The sequence below is a fragment of the Engraulis encrasicolus genome, chromosome 6, assembly GCF_034702125.1.
Source record: "Engraulis encrasicolus isolate BLACKSEA-1 chromosome 6, IST_EnEncr_1.0, whole genome shotgun sequence".
NCBI classification, from domain to species: Eukaryota; Metazoa; Chordata; class Actinopteri; order Clupeiformes; family Engraulidae; genus Engraulis; species Engraulis encrasicolus.
This window is the reverse complement of record NC_085862.1, coordinates 19,607,391-19,629,890: the sequence shown is the minus strand read 5'-3', so window position 1 is coordinate 19,629,890 and position 22,500 is coordinate 19,607,391. Positions and strand designations below refer to the sequence as shown.

General features: G+C 46.1%; 1 protein-coding gene across 2 annotated transcripts in view; it reads left to right on the top strand.

Annotated features, from left to right (window-relative positions):
* The first annotated feature begins 416 nt into the window (after nt 1-416).
* The window catches only part of LOC134450834 (adhesion G-protein coupled receptor D2), an 81,121-nt gene continuing 59,037 nt past the window's right edge, over nt 417-22,500 (top strand). Inside the window, exons 1-15 of one of the 2 annotated variants that reach the window (XM_063200838.1) lie at nt 417-868; nt 1,046-1,082; nt 1,181-1,208; nt 2,024-2,218; nt 5,694-5,932; nt 6,795-7,233; nt 9,650-9,847; nt 10,412-10,458; nt 13,188-13,475; nt 15,283-15,394; nt 15,947-16,087; nt 16,270-16,360; nt 19,972-20,083; nt 21,180-21,235; nt 21,790-21,901. In XM_063200838.1, coding sequence (XP_063056908.1) covers nt 1,047-1,082; nt 1,181-1,208; nt 2,024-2,218; nt 5,694-5,932; nt 6,795-7,233; nt 9,650-9,847; nt 10,412-10,458; nt 13,188-13,475; nt 15,283-15,394; nt 15,947-16,087; nt 16,270-16,360; nt 19,972-20,083; nt 21,180-21,235; nt 21,790-21,901 — 2,094 coding nt within the window. In that variant the 5' untranslated portion in view covers nt 417-868; nt 1,046. Of the gene's footprint in view, nt 869-1,045; nt 1,083-1,180; nt 1,209-1,990; nt 2,219-5,693; nt 5,933-6,794; nt 7,234-9,649; nt 9,848-10,411; nt 10,459-13,187; nt 13,476-15,282; nt 15,395-15,946; nt 16,088-16,269; nt 16,361-19,971; nt 20,084-21,179; nt 21,236-21,789; nt 21,902-22,500 lie in introns of both variants that reach the window. The other variant, XM_063200837.1, reaches the window with a different exon arrangement.

Genomic DNA, 22,500 nt, shown 5'->3' with positions numbered 1-22,500 from the left:
ACATTAGTCTCCAGAATGGCTGTGACTGTTATCTTCTATGTCCAACCCCTCTTGTTCCTGACATTGTTTGGCTATATGGCCAGGAGGACAACAGGGCAGGCACTGCCATCATATGAGGGGTTGTGTCGCCTTGCGTTTTCAGGACAGTCCCCATGACACATTCACATCACTGCGCTTGGAAATGCCAAGGCTGTTTGCCATCACCATGCCTACAAATAGGTCTACTCTAGTCACAATAGTGTTACAAACGTCCTGAACTCCTCGCTTGTGAAAAGCTCAGCCAGACTGTTGTGGTAATTTCAACTGTTTTGGCATCAATAATTTGTGCGCCATTTAATAAAATTAGCGCGCTGCAGTGTGTTCAGAGTAACATCCCCAAGTCCCCAACGATATCACTTTATAACATGATTGAGTTTCGTGGTTTAGAATTCATAGTTTTGCATGGTTTTGAGGACTGTCTCCGCGCTTGACAGCAGCTTCGATGTAAATACTGAACTTGTGAAGCAGAACGTGTAGTCTCGTGCCAGCGAAATTGTGGCTACACCCGAGGAGCGCGAGCTAACCCCTCCTCATGCTGTCAGCGCATCACTCAATGAATACTCAACCGCTGATATCATTTTCAAAGCCCACTACAGAAGAACGGACGCTGCTTTTGGGATTAATACACAATAGCCTACCGCTTGTTTTTGGAGTGTTTCTTTATCCAGTTTTACTTTAGTCGAGGTTTCTACGCGTAACAACTTCGGCGAAACTGGGTGGGAAACTTTCAGTGAGGACCAAGATTTTCTCATGTCGGGCTCACTTCAACAAAGGCAAAATTCAACTGTAGCTATCGGTACCCTTGAAAGACGTTGACAGTTGTTTACAGGTAAGGCATTGTGTCACCTTACCTGTTTCTTCACTGCATCGAGTTACTTTTGTATTTTTGTGGGTGTTTTGAACTTACATTGAGAGTTTTTTGGAAGTGTGCGCGCGCGGTTATCAGTGTTGTAGCGGTAGATGTCTATTTAATTGCTAGTTTGTAACGGCAGTTTCCTTCTTACAGTATGCTGTGGTTAGGTCTGCTGCAGTCTGTCGTCATTGTGAGTAGCCTGCTTATTATATCAGCTGTAATAGCCTTTAAAGTTGTGTTTACAGTACTTTTAAATTGCATTTAATAAGAACCCTTTTTATTTTACAGGTTGGGTGTCTTCATTACTTTGCAAAAGGTAAACGGAGGACCAATTTTTCGGCAAGAATACTGGTAGGGCTAGGGTGTTGTGTTCTATTGAATCAAATGTGAATTGAGTAAATTAAAGAAGACTGTTGCCCTATAATGTATTAATTAGACTTTAATTTATGGGCATCAGCACCTCAATGATATAGGAGCTTGAAGACATTTCACAATTCACCCAAAAGGCTTCAGTTCTGCTCAGTTCTGTTCAGTCCTTCCCTAACACCGCCTGCATGAATGAATATCTTAAAAGAGGTGGTGTAATGGTTAGGGACTTGGTCTGTAGATCACAGGGTTGCAGGTTAAATCCCCACCCTTACTACACCACCCTGCTCCAGGGACTGTAACCAATATCCTGCAATATCTGTATGTCACTATGGATAAAAGCGTCAGCTAAGTGTAGGCCTGATGTAAGTAAATGTAACAGATTTGTGTAACTGTACAGTGCAAAAATTGTCAGAGGAGTTATGTTGTTGGCAGCTGACATTCTTTTTGGAGTCCGAACTCTCATGACCTTTCATAACAGCTTCTTCAATTAGGCTTCTTGTCTTTGCAACTCAAAACTTTTGACTAGCCTATAACACCACCTGAATGAATGAGAATCTTCACAAACAACTTGTTTGTTCTTGAAAAGAGAGGTTCCCTTCACCAATAGACTAGGGTGTCCTTGACCTGAACATGCCAGTGTTTTTTTATTTTTGTTAAGCTCTTGAAGTGCCACAAGTGTGTTCCCTGGTGGTTTTGGGTTAACAACACTGCTCCGCTGTGGGCATTCAGGTGTGTCGCTGAGTGGAACCCGTCATGTTTCAGTTGTGCATCACGGCTACGAGCTGGTGTCCAGCAGCCTCAACTGGACAGCGTCACTGCAGGTCTGCGCCCAGAAGTCCGGCAGCCTTGCCCGCGTCTCCAATGACGACGAGAACCGCCAGCTGACTACGTTCCTGCAGTCCCTCAACGTCACCCAGCCTGTCTGGATCGCTGGTCAGGTCACCACGAAAAGAAACGGTGAGTCAATTTGCACTGCCAATTCTGCCAATTCTAATGAATATCATCACCTTTTTTATTGATGCAAGTCCCCCTCCCTCACTCAGTCCACATAAGCTGTTGTGCACTTAATTTGGAAAAATGGTTAGAGTGTTTTTGAAGCAGCGGTGTTTGAAATGCAGAAAAGGAAAGAGGCGAAAGTGTTTCTATGATGTTTACAATCAATTTGTGACCACAGAGAGGGGCTTACAGAACTTTTCCCATTCTCCCCCCTTCCCTCCACTTCCCTCTTTCCCCCGTCTCTTGTCATTCCCTCCACTCCCCCTCTCTGTGCTGTGCTGAACTGTGGTGAAGTGTTCCAGGCCATATGCTTATTTCCTCCACTTCTCCAAAATCCCTCTTCGCCTTGTGAGTTTTAGATGCAGAGTCTCACAGGATGGCTTTTTGCCTCTCCACTCTCCTCTCTAACTCTGTCTCTTGTGTTTTCACGTGTGGAGTTCCAGAACGCCAGCGATTTCTCTCTACTAGAGAGAGTAGAGAGAGAGAGGTTCCATTGGCCCATTGTTTCCGGGTTCTATTATTGCCCACCTTAGGCAGACCTAGGCAGACCTAAGGACTGTTCTATTCATTGTAGGAGCATTATGACATGCCCATTTAGGCAGACCGGAACCTGGTCGCGTTAGGTGCCCATAGAAACCTATTATGTTGGCATTTCTCTATACACTTAAAGAATCTCTGGTTAAATGCTCTTCTGTGACATTTCCTGTGATAGTTCTCTGTGGGGTTCTTCTGTGATGTTCTCATAGTCCTCTGCGGAGCTCTATTGTGACGCTCTTCCGTGATCCTCCGTAATGTTCTTCTGTGATGCTCTTCTGTGGTGTTCTACTGTGATGTTCTTTTGTGGTCTTCCTCCGTGTTGTTCCCCTGTGTGTGTAACTTAATTGAAACTAGTTCCTTCCATCCTCTTCTGTTGCTTGTGATGCAAGGCTTGACGCAATTGACTCTGCCTAGACTGACAGTAAGAGGCCACAAGCAACAAGAAAGGATGAGAGGAACTGTTTGACGTTCACCCAGAGTCTTTGTCTCTCCATAGAGATTCAGATGTTGCTGATGGTCTAGTCCTTCACCCTGCTGTTGTCCTCGACTCTCTCTCTCTCTCTCTCTCTCTCTCTCTCTCTCTCTCTCTCTCTCTCTCTCTCTCTCTCTCTCTTTCTCTCTCTCTATATATATATATATATATATATATATATATATATTTCCCCCTCTATCTCCGTCATCCTGCAGTTCTCCTTGGTCACTTGCCTTTCTTGTGTGTTTCCCAAGTTAGCCGTGTCCAATCTCCTTCTGTTTCTCTTCTCTCTCCTGTTTCTCCAGTTCTGGATTTCCCCATTGATCTCAGAGTACATGCATGGAATTTTCTGCTTTCCCATGGAATATTTAGTATTTGGTTCAGAAATATTCTGTTTACATGAGTGGCACAGTTCTGTAACCAGAATATTCCCAGAACACGGCCACATTCGAAACTAGAAATGCATTCAGAGAACGCAGACCTCCGCCAAGGAAGTTCAGTTCGTTTTGGACATAGGTAGGCCTATAGAGTCATGATGTGGTTTCATGCCTATATGCTACATAGCATTTGTGTTCAGGTAATTGAACCGTCAAGTTTTAACCAAATTACAGTTCTCTGTCTCTTTTATCATTTCCATGTCCTCTAGCTGTGGACTGTTTAGTTCACCTTTGATTGTTTTATATTGGCCTTCTGTGATTTGCCAATGCTCATTGCTACATATTAGTCACATTGTTGATGATTGGCAGCATGCCTTTCATTAGGCTACCATCTAAAACAAAATAAAAAATTAAAAGCACAATTTTCATTGGCCAACACCCATAGTAGGCCTACATATTCTACAGCAGTGCAGCGGTCCCCAACCCAGAGCGCAGTAATAGGCCTATATATAGTCCTATATATTTTTTGGTAATAACAAGACAACATACTGTAGGGCTAATTTGAGCCGTTCACTTAATTATTGAATCAGAAATGTCCAAGAATCCCCTTATCCAGTGGCAGTGCATGGATGGTTGTGGAGTGTCAGTTATTGTTTTGGGCTATTTCGCAAGGCTAAACAAACTTTTGAGAGGTAAATCCACTTGTATCATTTCTAGCTGTTTCAATATCGTCACACCAACGTTGTGCTACAAACGCAAGCGGAATCATTGCCTACCCCGACACTAGGCCTACACTTGTTGGAGAAGTTCCTCCTACCTGGGAATCCGTTCATGAGCTTGCGAGTTGGGAGTTGGTCTTGGCGCTGCGGGCAGATGATCGGCACCCGGGCCTGCTCGCTATTTCGTATTGAAAATCACTGTTTACCGCATCTCCAGCGTTCATTCGTTATGAAGTCTAGGAACTAGTCTATGGAATGTTTTGTAGTGCTGATGGCTTCAGTGCGCGGGGATTATGGAAGCAGCAAATCACCGCGGACTAACGCAACTCGTGCGCGCCTTTCTGTGAGCTTCATTTCATATGAATGTTTTGTGACAGCATTGTGAACTTAAACGATCTGCGAGGCTGTAGCTAAGGCTGCTTTTTGATAGCGATTTTGACTGCGGTAAGAATTTCACTTCAATGCTCTGCCCCGGTGTGGCTGCGTGAAGGTACGCCAGCTCAGGGCTTCTCCTCACAGAGCCGTCCTCAGTGGTCCTTGCGCGCCCTGCGCGCCCTGTGGCAGGCCATGTAATAGCAGCGTGACGAACACACACAAATTCGGGCGGCAGGCCATGTAATAGCAGCGTGACGAACACACACACAAAGCAGCGTGACGAACACACACACAAATTCGGGCGATCACATAACCTCCTGGCGGAGGTAATGAATGAAAACGGTACACGACTCGTGCGAACACTGAATGCTGCAAACTTTCACATATAAAGAAAGTTAGACAGTGTTCGTCAACATGTAGCCAGAATATAATAAAAGTGTTTTAACTAATAAGTTGTGCCTCAAAAGTTTTTTTTATATGCCTATTTGGATGTCCAAGTACATAGATTGATGAACACCTGTTTTTACTAAACTTGGACAAGTGAAGCATCCCCTCTCTCTTTTCTGCTGCTCCCACCAGTCTGTTTGAAATCGGAATATTCCTCACATGTAATTGCGGTCACTGACCTACTCCATCTTCCTTCAAGTTCAGAATCGAACGTTTTCCTCTCCTCTTTCCCTCTGTCTCTCTTGTCTCTCCCCCATGTTGTACTCCATCATCCAGCAGTTCTGCTCTCTCACTAGTCTTTCTGTGTCTTTTTGTTTCAGTGCAAAGTTTCAGAATACATGTATAACATTTCCCCGCCCGCTCTCCTTCTGTCTCGCTTGCCTTTCCATTTCATAGTTCCAGACGCAGCAGACCTCAGAGTTCCATGTTTCTGGTATTTTCTCGCTTCAGTGTTTCAGAATATTCTTTTCCACTCTGTGCTTTTGTCTCTCTTGTCTCTCCATCTCCAGACTTCCAGATGTCGGCCATGGCGTACTCCTTCATCCTGCAGTTCTCCGAGCGCTCGGACTCCAAGTCAGCACGTCTGCGTCGCAGCTTCCACCAGATGAGCGCTGTGAGCGTGTGCGCCCAGCTGCAGTTCAATCGCAGTTGCCATGGCGTCTCCACGGTGTTCTCCTACTCCATACGCACCTTCGCCAACGAGCTGCAGCTGCAGGCCACCGTCCCCGAGCCAGGGGAGGGGCAAGAGGTGAGGAGGGAGGGGTAAGAGGTGAGGATGGGGATGGGGAGGAGGATGAAGAGTAGGGGGTGGAATGTGGAGGAGGTGAGCAGGGGAAGTAGCAGGGAGCATAGGCGAGGAGGGGGAGGGGGTATGATGAGTAGGGGGTGGAGTGTGGGGGAGTTGATTATGGGAAGGAGGAGGGTTGCAGAGGTGAGGAGGGGGAGAGACTTGACAGTTGGGGTGGAGAAGAGGAGAAAGGTGAGCATGAGCATTGGGTGTGATAAGAGATGACTAGGGGGCATGGTAATAGGTGGGCAGGGAGCTGAGCGGCGAGCCACTTGTATTTTTTGGAAAAACTGTTGAATCTCATCCATTCATTCCAGTCGGTCATCGTTGCAATGCTATGGGACTACAATAGCGAAGATCTTGTGGGATCGATATGTTCCGCAATTGAAATGAATAAATCCCTATTTGGAGCATAGGACAGTGTGCAAAATACAGTATGTACTGTATGTGCTTCTTTTGACTAGCATAGGATAGTATGACCTGGATTACATATGCACTCCTCTCTCTCTTCTCAGGTGATCCACCTCACCTTTACTATTTTTTTAAAGCGTGTGTAACGGAGGACAGCTACTGGTAGAGCTCGGCGGGGAACGTTAACAAAGCGTACCTCTATTCCTCCCGATGGCTCATACAGAGCCGAGAGGTCACGGGTTCGTGACTGGACCTGGGCTGCGTAGTGTAGGATGGCCTGGGTTACATGCACTCCCCTCTCTCCTCTCAGGTGTAGAGTAGGAGGACCTGGGTGACATGTCTTCTCCCCACTCCCCTCTTTGGTGTATTGTTGGATGATCTGGGTTTCATCATATTTGTCTCTCCCCTGCAGATCCACTTGACGCTGCTGGTGCACGGCATCTCTGGTCTTCCGGTAGCCGCTCTGCCGAGCGACGGTGCATGGCACTCGGTGTGCGTGAGCTGGTCGTCCAGTGAGGGCAAGTGGGACATGTGGACCGACGGCTCGCTGGTGAAGTCGGGCAGCGACCTGTACCCCGGGCAGCCTCTGGGGGGCGATGGCGTGTTCATCGTGGGCCAGGGGCAGGAGGGTGACGGCGACGGCGTGGTGCGCAGGTTCCGCAGCGGCGAGTCGTATTGCGGCAACGTGACGCAGCTGCACGTGTGGGACCGGCAGCTAGGGGGCGCCGAGGTGGCCAGGATGGAGAAGGAGTGCACACCGCCCCCTGCCGGCCTGCTGTACGAGTGGCGTATCTCCCAACTCGAGATCGAACCCTCGCTCAAGAACTTCTGGGGGAACCCACCCTGCCAAGGTGAGGAGGAGAGGAAGGACAAAAGAGCCAGGGGAAAAGAGGAAAGGGGGGTGGCTTAGAGAGGTTTGCGAACCTTCGCTCACAAACTACTGGGGGAACTCCCGCTGCCAAGGTAAGGAGAAAAAAAGGAAGGAAGGAGGAAAGGGGAGGAGGGTTGACTTAGAGGGCTAATGGAGGATGGTTTTAGGTTGCGGACCCTCGCTCAAGTGGGGGAGCTCACTCAATCACCACTGGGGGAAGTCGTCATGCCAAGGTGAGGAATAGACTACAGAAAAGGAAGAAAGAGAGGGGGACATGAAGGAAGGGGAGGAGGATAAGGGTTGGAGGGCTGATGGAGGATGGCTTTAGGGTGTGGACGAACTACTAGGGAACTCCCCCTGGCAAGGTGAATAAAATACAAGGGGAGGAGAGAGAAGAGGAAAAAGAGGGAAACGGGGGAGAGGGGTGTGGGAGGGTGACTTATAAAACAGAGGGAGTAGGATAGGGGAAGAGAATGAGGAGGTGACGAAAAAGAATGAGAAATAGAGAAAAGAAGAGGAAAGAAAAGGAGGAGGGGGGGACTGGTGGGCACAGGGCAGGGGGAGGGTACTCATCCTTACTTAATAATTACTGGGGGAAACCCCCATTTCAATTGCCAAGGTGATTAGGAGAAGAGGAGAGATGGAGAGAAGAGAAGATAAACAAGGAGAAGAGAAAAGAAGAGATGGAGAACAGGCTGGGAGGAAGAAAAGGAAGAGAAGAGGGGGTGAAGGGGAAAGAAACAGAATGAGAGGAGAAATGAAAAGGCGAGGGGAGAGGGGCTTGGAAGACGAATAAGGGCGTTGGGGGGGTGGGGGGGGGCGAAGAGGAGAAAATGGAGAAGGGGGGGGGGTGAATAGTGAAAAGAAAGAAGGAAAGACAGAAGAGAAAGGGGGAGAAGACGGGGAAAGGGGGAACAGGAGGGCGGAGGCGGTATGGTTTAGGGTGGACTCCCTTCATTTGAGCTCGATTACAGCATGCCTGTTCTCACTCACGGGTCCTCTGGGGTTCCCATAGCCAGAGTACATTTCCAGAGCTCACGGCGCTTTTCAGGCAGCACTCTCCTTCCCTCTTTATACTTTCGACTCATTTCTGCCTCTTTCCTTCGCTTTATCTTTTCTTTCTTATCTGCTCTTCAGTTCCTTCCTTCATTTGTTTCAGCCTTTAATCTCTCCACTCTTTCTGCCATGTGCCTCTCTCACTTTGGTCTTTCTTTCATTCTGCCCCTCACCTCAACAGGCATTCTCACATTCTCTCTTACAGTTTGCTGCTTTCCTCTAAACGTCTATGATTTTCTTTCCATAGCTCTCTCCTCCTCTCCCTCCTTTTAACTCTCTCCTTTCCTACACGCCTCTCTCTCTCTCTCTGTCTCTCTCTCTCTGTCTGTCTCTCTCTCTCTCGCTCTCTACCTCTCTCTCTCTCTGTCTCTCTCTCTCTGTCTGTCTCTCTCTCTCTCTCTCTCTACCTCTGTCTGGGCCCATATGAATACAGTGAGTGCAGGCCAAGTTGTAATTGGCAGAGTGAACTCTTTAATGGTTGTAAATATTTCATGCGTGCTGTAATTCGGAATCCCACCCTTCAAAACAAACGGCTCACGTCTGACACAGGCCAGCAGAGTGAGTAATGCCCAGAGCTCTCATCACTCCCTGGAAGCACTGGGGGCCTACGGACAGATGTGCAGTGCAGCTCGCGCTCTCTCTCTCTCTCTCTCTCTCTCCCTCCCTCTCCCTCTGTCGCTCAGCCATGAGCTGGAAACAGTGGGGGGCCGAAGGTCAGACGTGCAGTGGTGTGTGTGTGTGTGTGTGTGTGTGTGTGTGTGTGTGTGTGTATGTCCCTCTACTTCTCCCCTCTACTGGCATGACATCAGCCCATACGACAAAAACCTGCTCTCGGGCGTAAACTGGAAGGATTCGGGGCCTCTGCACAGATGTGCAGCTGTGTGTGTGTGTGTGTGTTTGTGTGTCAGGCGTGACCTCCCTTTCCCTGTGTTGCGATGACATCAGTGCAGACGACAGAAACCTGAAGCCTGTTCTCTCGGCCCGACGGCCGTAACCTGGCTCTCGTGTGATGACCGCCTTGCTCCACACACATTGTTGACACATGGCAGTTGCTTCAGACAACAATAGCGGCTCGCATGGACTCAATTGTTGACATTGATTCTGCGAATTCAACTGTACTGTACAGCCGAATCGGTGGCGATAAAGGAGTACGTCAAAAAGAAGTTCCAAAAAAAAAAAGGAGCACGTCATTAAAATGTCAGACAAGTTGTTTCTTCATGGATTTCTGATAAAACCAGGCCTTCTGAGAGCCAGCTAAACGTATGGCCATTCCACCAGATGAATGTGACTTTCACGGTTCCCCTTTGTGTGTTTGTGTGTTTGTCTGTTGTGTTCCATAGAGAATGCCAGCCTGTTGGCCAGCCAGGTATTGCTGCCTCGACTGGATGTGGGTTCAGGATGGCAGTACCACAACTTCTCATCGCAGGCGTTCCACCTCTCCAACAGGGAGTCCTGCGTCACCATCGACCCCCTCACCGGCAGCTGGGGACTCGACTCGTGCCACACCCACAGGCCTGGTGTCTGCCAAGTTCTAAAAAGTAAATTAAAAACACAAACACATTCACACAAGCACATGTCTAAATTTATGTTCTGTCTAAATGAAATTAATTTTACACCAATCATTTCATCAAACATGCACATGTATCAAGAAGACAGTATCATGCTTTAAATGTAACTTTTTAAAAAAAGTATATTTCTGGACATGTCTGGTCTCTCTCATGTGAGGCCGATTAGTCAAATTCATTTGGCATAAGTAAATTTCCCTCCCTATGTGTCATAGAAAGAGACATTGGATCAAGAAACAACATACGTAGATCACCATAGCCTGATATCTGCAGACAATCATTACCATTAGATTACATTTATAGATTGTAGTTTCCTGATATCTGAAGATGATGATTACCGTTCCCTGTAGATAAGACTATGATTAATGAATGTAAATATTCCAATTTTTCCTTCTCCTCATATTTCTCCCCCTCTCTGTTTGGTTTCTCCACTCCCCTCACCTTCTCTTTCTCCTCCACCTCATCCTCCTCCTCTGTTTTGCTCCCCCACTCCCCTTCTGCTCCTCCTCTTCCTCTCCTCCTCCGTTTCACACACAGCTGGGCTGGACGTACCCTCAGGTCCACGACCTGACCTGTTCTCTAAAGTGAGTGGAGATTTGTTGTCAATGTTCAAGTTTGAGAGGTCAAGCAGCTGTCTGTTTACACAGTAAATGTTGCAGCTACTAATTCAACACTTAGAGAGTTGGACCAAATACGCTGTGGGAGTAGACTCTCAAATTGTTGAATTAAGACTTATTTAGCCCTCTGAGATTCATAGTAATACTCTTCTGCTGGTTTCACTGTAATTTAGTTGACATAGCACAATTTGCTGTGAAAGGGTCACCCAAATGTGAAATATGGTCGAAAGATAAGTCAAGTGTTGCGTGATTTTGCGCAACGTTGTTTTGTTTTTCGAGCAAGCTGCTTAAAGCTAATCACTTGAGCAGTACGTCACTGCCAGAGGTTTGAGTAAAGTCCCACTAGGGAGCGATGCTAGCAACCCCACCCAAGTAAGGGGTCGCGGTGCGGTTAGTGCGCTTAGGCCAGATGCAGGCTCTGGTGTGCTCCAGTGAAAATGGTTGTGTTGAGTGTTTTTCTACTCATTGCCTTAAGTAACAGATTAACACTAGATCATTACAATTTTGGTGACCGTAAGGTTATAACAGAGGCTCTGCGCAAAGGGGTTAATTGTATTTAGTGATGCAGTCCAACAAAGGCAGTAGCTACACAGACATCGAAACACAGACCTTCAGAGTTGTAGCATTTGATCACAAGAAAATACTAGTATAATATTATTTCCATTCAAAGGCCACTTTTCTAGTTACTGTCTTTGGGCTTTCTTGGAGAGTGGAGAATCGCCCAATGCCCCCCTCTCTTCTCTTGTCCTTCATGGACTGTATTACTGGCAAAGCCTGACTCTCGCCAGACCAGTGTAGTTCCACGCAACTTCACATTACTAGGCCTGGGAGAGGTCTTGGAATCATTTGTCCGTCCTTGCCACCAACAAATTCCTTCAAAAATGTTTTCTGATCACCTCTAAAGAGTCAATATAGTCTACAATCTGTCCTGTGACTCCTCAATGCGAGCCGCCATTGTTATTGAGTAAATGCTTCTGCAATTTGCTTGCTGGAGAGATTATCAGTAACTCAGGCCTCTGTGTAGTGTAGTTCCGCACAGCTGCGCCGGTTGGAGGCTATGATACCCTAAAGTCTGTTGACTTAGGTGTATGTTTAGAATAGAATAGAAAATACAGCTCCAGGCCTCTTTATTAGAATACCATGAAAAAGTTGATTTATTTCCATAATTCCATCAATAATGTTAAACTGTCATGGATTGTAGATTCATGGCCCAGTTTTTTAACTATTCCAATCATTAAATTGTTTATTTTTACACATTTTGGTCTTCCAGCTCAAAAAAACCATGAATTGGGGAATTAACATCATTAGAATATTGTAATAAAATCACAATTTTCTTCATCAAAATTTGTTTCACATCAGTGCACATCAAATCAGTTGAACTTTGGTACTTTCTACACAACATGCAATGTTCAATACTTGGTTAGGACTCTCTCTGTCTTAATATTATTAATAATAACGGCCATGATGCGTTTAACATTGAAGTCAATGGCAGAAACAGTGCATGGGAGTAATGGAAGGCCAGATATCCTTGATGCTTTGCCGTCAGCTGTTTTTGTATAGCTGACCTGGTGTCCCACACTTCCCTCTTCAATATACCCGAAGATTTCCATGCCACGTTTTGGTGTTAACTCACCAGTTTAATTCTAACTCAACAGAAATTAAACCCCATTCATTTTCAATGGGGATTAATTTCTGGTTATTTAGAATTAAACTGGTGAGTTAGCGCCAAAACGTGGCATGGAAATCTACAGGGTATATTGAAGAGTGAAGTGTGGGGTACCAGGTCAACAAACAAGAACAGCTGACAGCAAAGCATCAAGGATATCTGGGCTTCCATAACTGCCATGCACTGTTTTTCCATTGACTTCAATGTTAAACGCATCATGGCCATTATGAAGACAGAGAATGTCCTAACCAAGTATTGACCATTGCATGTTATGTAGAAAGTACCAAATTTCAACTGATATAATGTGACCCGAATTTTGATGAAGAAAAATGTGATTTTATAACAATGTTCTAATAATGCGAATTCCCCAATTCATGGGTTTTTTGAGCTGGAAGGCCAACGTATATAAAAAGAAAAAAAATAATGATTGGAATAGTTAAAAAACTGGGCCATGAATCTACAATCCATGACAGTTTAACATTATTGATGGAATTATGGAAATAAATCAACTTTTTCATGGTATTCTAATAAAAAGGCCTGGAGCTGTAAAAGATTAGAATAGAAAGCCACTGTCAAAATACAAAAGGACAATGAGATTCAAAAGTTTCACCATTAAGTGCACACATACATCTACATAAGACACACTGGTATGTACAATAAAACTACAGTAATATAACACTACTGACAACTATAGTACATAAACTAATAACGGAGGTAGACAGGTACATAGCAGTAACAAGTTGAGAATAAAGTCACTAAAGTGACTAGCAGCAAGTGATAAAAGGTAGCAATGGCATTTACAGACACCTTTTTTCAGTAGTAGTAGGCAGATAAAACAGATGAACAAACCTAGTAAGATAGTGCAAATGACAGTTTCAGTTAGTTATAACAGTGCAAATATGACAATTTGTTTGTTATGACAGTGTTGTGACATTTGTAGTGCAATATACCTGTGGATCCAAGTCAAGAGTCACTCACTAGCTTTGTTTACATGGAGTTTACATTGACTGCTATCTGGTTGCTCCTAAAGGCCATCGATGAGATCTACTTCAACTCCTCGGCGGCAACGGATCTCTCGCGCCTGTCAGACCTGATCGGAGTGCTGCTGAAGGTTCTAGAATCCGAGCCTGGCGCTGTGACGGCTCGAGACGTGCAGCGCTTGACCACGATGATGGAAAACGCCGCCGCCACTCAGATCTACTTTGCTAACGCCACACAGGAAGCTGTGGTCTCCTTGACAACTGACTACCTGAGGCTGGCCAGCGAGATGATCACACCGGACATGGCGGCACAGTGGGTGAACAACGGTGATGCTGAGGTGAGGTTCACACAACACACTAAACACACTGGAGACATACACAATGCTGAGACAAGGTTCATGCAGAGTTTACTTACTTTTGATACTACTGTTCCACCTAGATAACCAGCTATGTTAGACCAAATTACTCATTATCAGATCAAGAATATTGTGCTTGTATAGGCAAAAACAAGGTTTAAACGTCTCAAAGTTCTAGTTCTACAATTTTAGTGACTTATCGGATGACTTTTGTGTTCTATTAAGATTGACTTGATTGCCTAGGTGTTTTTACTTGAAAATAGAAAAAAATAAGCTTGTTGAGACTTGTCGGCCCATCAGTTCTGTTGTGTTGAAGTCAGGTGGATAGAGCGCTGACATCGCTGTTGGACAGCCGTGCTAGGATTGATTTTTTAAGCACATAATTCATGTACATCAGGGATGGGCAACTTTTTTGATGAGGAGGGCCACGTTTTTTCATCGCCACAATCGGAGGGCCACATGACCACGGATCTGACTCCCATCTGAGTTGGAGGTGTAGGCTAGTTGGTTGCTCACTGACTGCCCATATTGTTTGGAAGGAATAGAATGCTCAATGCTCAATATTCTATTGGCCAACAGTATAATTACAACAGATTGATTCAATAGTCGTTTTAAAACAATATGGTAATTATTTTCTAAGTTAACCCTACTGTTTTATCTACGGGCCGCATTGAGAGAGGAGGCGGGCCGCATGTGGCTCCCAGGCCTCCAGTTGCCCATCCCTGATGTACATGTATTCATACCACACACTAACCCACATTACACTTTGGTGATGCTTTTATCCAAAGCAACATTCAATTTACAGGGTAGCTCAGAAACCATCAGGTCCCCCATCAGATATACTCAGTTTTAATTCTGATGTGGAATTTTTTTTTCATTCATTATATTTAACCATATGACAAGGTCAAATGGACAGGTGTTAATTGGCCCGAGGGTCATTGAGGTGGTCACTCTAAACCCACTCTCAGGATGATTTCACACCACACCACACCCTTTGAAATGGAACTGGGTTCGTTTGGACCATAGCAATGTAGATCATAGTACACAGGCTGAACTGAGGTGAACTCCCGTTCCAGTTCAGTGAACGTGGCGTGAATACCCAGGGCCCAGACCAGCTGCAGATGTTTGCATTACATCTCTGCTCGCTCTATGTTTGTTTGTAGGCCAAGTACTGTAGGTCACAAAACACAAACTTTTTTGGCGTCTCAATATCTACGTAGTCCACGTGAATGCAGCACAAGGCAAGTGGAAGCAAATTGACATTGAAAGGGAGACTAACATCACCAGTCTGTCTCCACTTTTTATTTGTGTTTGTGCCTTGTGGCTTCAGGGCCAGGCGAACCATGCCTGACACATTCAATATGCAGTGGATGGAACAGTATGCACTGGAGAGATGAATATGTAGTTTATAACGGCAACAGCAGGGCGTCGGGCAATGGAATGTTCACATTTTTCTCAACACGAGCTTCGGTTGGTCGAGATTCCTTGCCGAACGCTTCAGGTTGAATCGTTTGCCTCGTTCAACACCCCTGACCAGTGCTTTCCAGGCAGGAGTCAGCAGCGTTGTGGCTCTTTCAACGCCGGCGGTGTGATTGCGGCATTATCCTCACTGTGGTGGAGTGGCCATCAGTAGGGTTGTGGGTGACTGTCTAATCAACAAGCCTGGGTCTTTGGTGTAGCGGTCAGCGCCTCAGTATGGCATCCCAGATGTTCTGGGTTTGAGTCCTGGCGGGACAGCTCTACTACACCTTCGCTACACACTCTGTTTCTTTTCTGTCTTTTCCTGTAGGATTCCCCAAAGCCATTCACCATAATCCACAGCATCGAGAAGCTGACATGGGCACTTGCTGATGTGCTGTCAAAAGAGGGGAAGAGTTTTACAATATCAACTAAAAACATTGGTGTGAAACACTCACTTTCACATTATCCATCATTTTTTTAACTTAATTGTCAACTTGCCTTGCCTGGCATATCCACTGCTCTCACCGACTACATCCCTCTAATCTTCTTTTCTCCCTAATCTCTCCTCTCCTCTCCTCTCCTCTCCCCTGCTCTTATCTCATCTTCTTTCCTATCCTTACCTCTTATCTCCTATCCTATGCTCTCCTCCACTCTCATCTCCTCTCCTCTCCTCACCTCTCTCATCTCCTCTCCTCTCCTCTCCTCTCCTCTCCTCTCCTCTCCTCTCCTCTCCTCTCCTCTCCTCTCCTCTCCTCTCCTCTTCTCTCTCTCTCTCTTCTCTTCTCTTCTCTTCTCTTCTCTTCTCTCTCTCTCTCCTCTCCTCTCTCTCCTCTCCTCTCCTCTCCTCTCCTCTCCTCTCCTCTCCTCTCCTCTCCTCTCTCCTCTCCTCTCCTCTCCTCTCCTCTCCTCTCCTCTCTCCTCTCCTCTCCTCTCCTCTCTCCTCTCCTCTCCTCTCCTCTCCTCTCCTCTCCTCTCCTGTCCTGTCCTCCTAGACCTGCATCTGGAGCCTCGTAAGTTGACCCAGATGAGCTGTAGTTGTGTTTATAAGCCGTCAGCATTCGGCAGCCAGAGCGGCAACAGCCAGGACGAGATTCACATCCCCGACACAGAGGTGCAGAGACTACACTCACTAGGTGAGGAGAGCGCACGCACGCACGCACGCACGCACGCACGCACACACACACACACACACACACACACACACACACACACACACACACACACACACACACACACACACACACACACACACACACAGTATTTGTAGGCCCCATATTGAGTGTTGATATGTTTTGTGTTGTGTTGTTATGTACAGGCCACACAGACGTGATGTTCATCCATGCCTACTACGGACATCTCAAAGACCTGGAGCCGGACGACAAGCAGGATGGGAGTAGTCTTCAGAGGTTAGTGACTCTAGTGCTGGACTAGCCAGCCAGGCAGCGCCCTCCTACTAGCGCAACAACTTCGGGGTTGCTTCTAGTCAGGCCAAGAGCAATTTAAATATCGTTTCTGATCTCCTAAAAAAATTGGGAACTCCACCCACTTTGTCGGAAGCCAGTCAACCAGTAGAAAACCTAGGGAGGCAGGCAGATCAACCATGCTGTTTGGGAAACGTTAATTGTTATGTTCTTGGTCAGACCAAGTCTCGACGAGATTTGAAGGTCGATGATAATCAGGCTAAGGGGGGATGGTAGCAGCAAAGATTTTCTTAACCCTCCTGTTATCCTTGGGGTCTATTTGACCCCTTTCAATGTTTAACACCTGAAAAATACATGAAGTACTTATTTCTTCTGCCTCATCTTTGATGACTTTTCCTAAATAGATGGGATAAATGTGAAAAAAGTGAAATTTCAACAAAAATGTTTTTCCTAAGTGCTGTACACATTTTGGTTACATCCGTGTTCCTTGGGGTCAATTTGACCCCAATTGTTTCAAGTGTATAAAACACAAATGGAACATCCATATTTTGCAAATAAATGTTAAAATCTGTTTAGATAATGTGAAATACATGAAAATAAGCTATTCAGTCATGTTTCCTCTGAACATTTTTTTTTTGTTTGGGCCCTGATAACTAAAAAATACTAATGATATGGAGGAGGCCTAAAACTAATTCACGGCAACATTTTGGACAGTGGTGGCTACTACAGCATTGACATTTTGACAAAAACCACCAACTGAACCTTGTTGTACCTAAAGCACCATCATGGCACTCACCACAGCACCCCCCCCCCATTCCTGTACCCTGGGAGCTACTTTTGCACCCTCCCGCTATACACACACACTAGTATAACAAGGGTCACATATAGTCAGCATTGTTGTGCATGCTGTTCTGTGCCCAGCATACATCATTATAAGTGATGGTATATTTGAAGAGAAGCTTTATGATTGTGATCCAAATATTGAAATGGACTGTTCTGATGGTGACAAGCTATTGTACTTCTTTAGGTGGAGACGATCTCAAGGTTTGTTGCTATGTTGAGAGATATAATGGTGCTATTCTTCTCCTCTATTCAGTATGGTGTTCCAAATTGACATTGTTGTCTGCAGCATTGGTTATAAACTGCTGCAACCTGACATAGAGAAGGCAGGGACAGCAACAGCTGTAACTTTTGCGAAGGACATACACATTGACATCCATACCACAAGTTCTCCAGTTGGCATACATAGTGAATAGAAGTAAACATACAAGTTGCTATCCCGGTTCCTTCAAACATTACCGCACTAATATATCTACAAGGAGCACATGCAAACCTTTTTTCCTTATGTGTACACTAATTCAAGCGAAGAAACAATGTCGGAAACAATGATTTTCTATGATGTTCCCGAAACTCTTGGTTGGCAATGTATCCATGTTTTTACCTAAATATTATACTTTTGTTATAAATACACATTCAAACATTCAAAGAAAATGAATGTTGGACTTAAAAAAAACTTCTGAATGTTTGGGAATATGTCTATTTCTTTTAGGGTCAAATTGACCGATATGGTAATAGGTAGATAATATCCTTGATAATCAAATGTGTTTTTTCTTTTCAAATGTTAATTAATACAAAATCATATTTAGGGAGTATATGGAGCCAATAGAATTTCAATAATATGTGTCCATCTGTTTTTAGACCAATTCATTACATTTTATTGCTATTTTTTCTAATTTTCGCCTAGTCATAGATTAAGTTTTTTTGGTGTGTGGGCTATGTGTGGGGGTGCTAGGATATATTGAAAGGACTTTTTATGTCACCAACAGAGTAATAATACATATCTGAGACATAAACATGTGACAAAGTGTTGTTTTCTACTGATTTTGTACACATTTAAGTGGTTGGGGTCAAATTGACCCCAAGGATCACGGATGTTCCAAAATTTGAGGGTAACAGGAGGGTTAAAGGAGTATGCCACTATTTTGGGGCTTAATACAGTTAAAATCGTTGGCCAGGGTTTATTTAGGTGGTAAGGTGTCTTATTTTTCATGTAAGCCTTTGTCTTGCTTTAAGACAAGTTAAAAGAGGGAGCATGTCGCTAAGCTAGTGAAAGTCAATGGATCCGTGTAGCATGCAATGCTACACGGATCCATTGACTTTCACTAGCTTAGCGACATACTCCCTCTTTTAACTTGTCTTAAAGCAAGACAACGCTTAACATGAAAAATAAGACACTTTACCACCTTTATAAACCCCAGCCAACGATTTTAACTGTATGAAGCCCCAAAATAGTGGCATACTCCTTTAAGTAGATCAAGATACATCATCTTGATTCATTTCCTGGATCCATTTCAGGTCGGGTGAACGCCCCTTTAGGAGACCAACGAGTTTGAGAATAAATTACGCCCCTAGAGTACATGTGTGGAAATGAATCCTTGGATCACCGCAATTCCCTTAGCGCTGCACCTGGGATCCCTCAGCCCCTTAGATGGCGATAGTGCACAGTCCATGTTGCTGCCACCAAATGCAACGGACAGACAAGAAGAAGGGGGGACAACGCCCCCTTAGGAGACCTGAATTTGGCACGTTGTTTTTGCATTGGGTGGGCGGGGTTTGGGATATCTTGGTTTGATTGAGTATCGTTGGTAGCAGTCTTCAGAGGTAAGTGACTCTCGTGAGTGACAAACTGGACAGGAGCAGTCAGAGGTCAGCGATAAGGACTTGCGTGCATGACAGGAGTAGTCTTCTTAGGCAGTAGGCTAGTGATTCTCATGACTGTCATTTCCTGTGCACTTTATCTACAAGTGATATATGCTATGATTCTGCCCTCGATTGTAAGTTGCTTTGGATTTGGGAGCCGTCTTCAGAGGTTAGTGACTCTAGTGACGTGAGCAGTCTTCAGAGGTTAGTGGTGACTCTACTGTAGTGACGCGAGCAGTCTTAGTTAGTTTTTCAACATTGGGGTTGGGAACCCACAGGAGGTTTCCTGGAAATCAAATGGGGTCCTCTGAAATGTCTAGTGGTGAAAAAAGAATTTAAAAGAATGGGTTTAATTACCTACAAGTGATACAAAAAATGTGTGGGGGGTCCCCAGAAATGTGAGATTTCAAAAAGGGGTTCGGGCCAAAAGAGAGGGTTGGTGACTCCCGCGATGAGAGCAGTCTTCAGAGGTTAGTGACTCTCATGAACTCAGCTAGACAAAGGAAAAATGAAAGTTTGGAATGGATGTGAAGAGATGGTTCTGATTAATCACCATGGTAACCAGACCAAAGCATGTTACAGTGCGGTTTAGTCACTGTCTGGACAAGTAGGTCAAACTCAGCATGATGACCGCATCGCACACGCACACACACACACACACACACACACACACACACACACACACACACACACACACACACACACACACACACACACACACACACACACACACACACACACACACACACACAGACTAGCCTCCGAAGACCACACACACAATCTCTCTTCTCTCTGTCGAGTCCTGCCCAGTGGCACCCTGTGTTGACCACTATCTCACACAATGCAGTTATGTAGCTACCCACCTCTCTCATCTCCCTCTCGCTCTCCCCCTTCAGTCCCCATGCAGGCCAGCTGTCCTCTGCAGTGATCTCCGCCACCGTTAGAGACGTCTCCAAATCGGTGAACGTGCCGGTGTCTGTGCAGTACTCTTTGGCTGCCACAGACGTGGTAAGCAGCATCACCTGCTGTGTGTGTGTGTGTGTGTGTGTGTGTGTGTGTGTGTGTGTGTGTGTGTGTGTGTGTGTGTGTGTGTGTGTGTGTGTGTGTGTGTGTGTGTGTGTGTGTGTGTGTGTGTGTGTGTGTGTGTGTGCGTGCGTGCGTGCGTGCGTGCGTGCGTGCGTGCGTGCGTGCGTGCGTGCGTGCGTGCGTGCGTGCGTGCGTGCGTGCGTGCGTGCGTGCGTGCGTGCATGAGTGCGTGCGTGCGTGCGTGCGTGCGTGCATGAGCGCGTGCGTGTGCGTGTGTGGGCCTGGGCCATAGATGTGTCAGGCGGTCAATGTGTGTTTGTGATTTCTCAGCTTGTTCATGTTCATATGGTCCTCTGGGGAGGAGGCCTGGGCGGCGGGCCTGCTGGGAAGGGTTATTGGTTTTGGCTGAGGAACTCAGGGAGGGAGGGGTGCGGAGAGAGAGGGAGAGAGAGAATTAGGGAGTAAGAGCAACATGGAGAGAGTGAATGATGGAGGGAGAGTGAGAGGCAAGGAGTGATGGAGAGAGAGACAGAGAGAGGGGTGGAGAGAGAGAGGGAATGAAGGAGTGATGGAGAGACAAGATGAAGATGAGCAATGGAGAGAGGGCGTGAGTGAAGAAATAAAGGAGGGAAAAATGAGGGAGGAAGGGGAGGGAGGTTGTTGGGGAGGATGGAGGGAGAGAGGTAGAGAAAGATGGAGAGAGGGAGAGGTGGACGTAGTTGGCCAAGAGCCAGCCGAGTTGGGATCTCTCAGGATCTCAGGGAGGGTCTGAGGGACACAGAGGGAATAGAGAACGAGGGGGAAGGAGAGGGAGACGGGTAAAAGGAGAGATGAAGAAAGAGAGGTAGAGAGAAAGAGGGAGAAGGAGGAAGAGAGAGAGAGAGAGAAGGAGTGTAGGAGAGGGAAGTAGAGAGGGAAGGGAGGAGGGAATGATAGAGGGAGTTGATGGGAGTGAACATGTGTTTGTGTTCTAGGTGGAGAGTGACCGTGTGTGTGTGTGTGTGTGTGTGTGTGTGTGTGCGTGCGTGTGTGTGTGTGTGTGTGTGTGTGTGTGCGTGCGTGTGTGTGTGTTTTCTAGGTGGAGTATTCTCAACTGGCAACACCCTCCTGCGTCTTCTGGAATTTCACTCTGATGTAAGCATGACATTACACCCTCAGCTGTTTCTCTCTCTCTCTCTCTCTCCCTCTCTCTCTCTCTCTCCCTCTCTCTCTCTCTCTCTCTCTCTCTCTCTCTCTCTCTCTCTCTCTCTCTCTCTCTCTCTCTCTCTCTCCCCTGTCTGCTCTATAGCATGACAATCTCTGCTCAGCTGTTCTCTTTCGCTTTTTCTCTGTTCCCTGACACAGTTCCTTCTCCACACTTTTCCTGTCTTTCTCTTTCTCTTTCTCTTTCCCTCTTTCTCTTCGATCCTCCCTTCAGCTGTTTCTCTCTTTACCTCTTCACTTTGTGCGTGCGTGCACGTGTGCGTCTGTGTGTGTGTGTTTGTTTGTGCAAAACATTTGTATTGTGCATGTGTTAGACTGTGTGTGTGTGCGTTTGCGCAAAATATGTATGTTGTGCTTGTGTTACAGTGCGTGCGTGCGTGTGCGTGCGTGTGTGTGTGTGTGTGTGTGTGTGTGTGTGTGTGTGTGTTTGTGTGTGTGTGTGTGTGTGTTTGTACATCACTCTGTGTGTGTGTGCTCCTCTACAGGGCCTGGTCTACTGAGGGTTGCTGGGTAACGCAGTCCGACTCCTCTGGTACCGGCTGCTTCTGCAACCACACCACCAACTTTGCAGTACTGATGAACTACCTGGAGACACCTGTACGTACTCACACACACACACACACACACACACACACACACACACACACACACACACACACACACACACACACACACACACACACACACACACACACACAGACACACATTCACGCACACACACACACACACACACGCACGCACGCACACACACACACACACACACATTCACGCACGCACACACACACACACACACACACACACATTCACGCACACACACACACACACACACACACACACACACACACACACACACACACACACACACACACACACACACACACACACACACACACACACACACACACACACACACACACACACACACACACACACACACACATAGAAGATGTGCCTGACTGCAAAGGATAAAGGAGTGAATAGGTTTGTAGTATCATTTTGTATCCAGAAGGTGGCAGTGTAGGCTCAGAGAAGACGAGAGCATAGTGAAGCGAGGAGAGTTGTGGCTTTGTTGGCCATGTGTGGTGCGTTTCAGCTAGGGGCTGTGCACATGAGGGACACAGAGACTGTGTATGCAGACACATTTTGATTTCAGTGTAACCCTTGTTTTCCAGTTACATTTCTTTTACATTAATGTT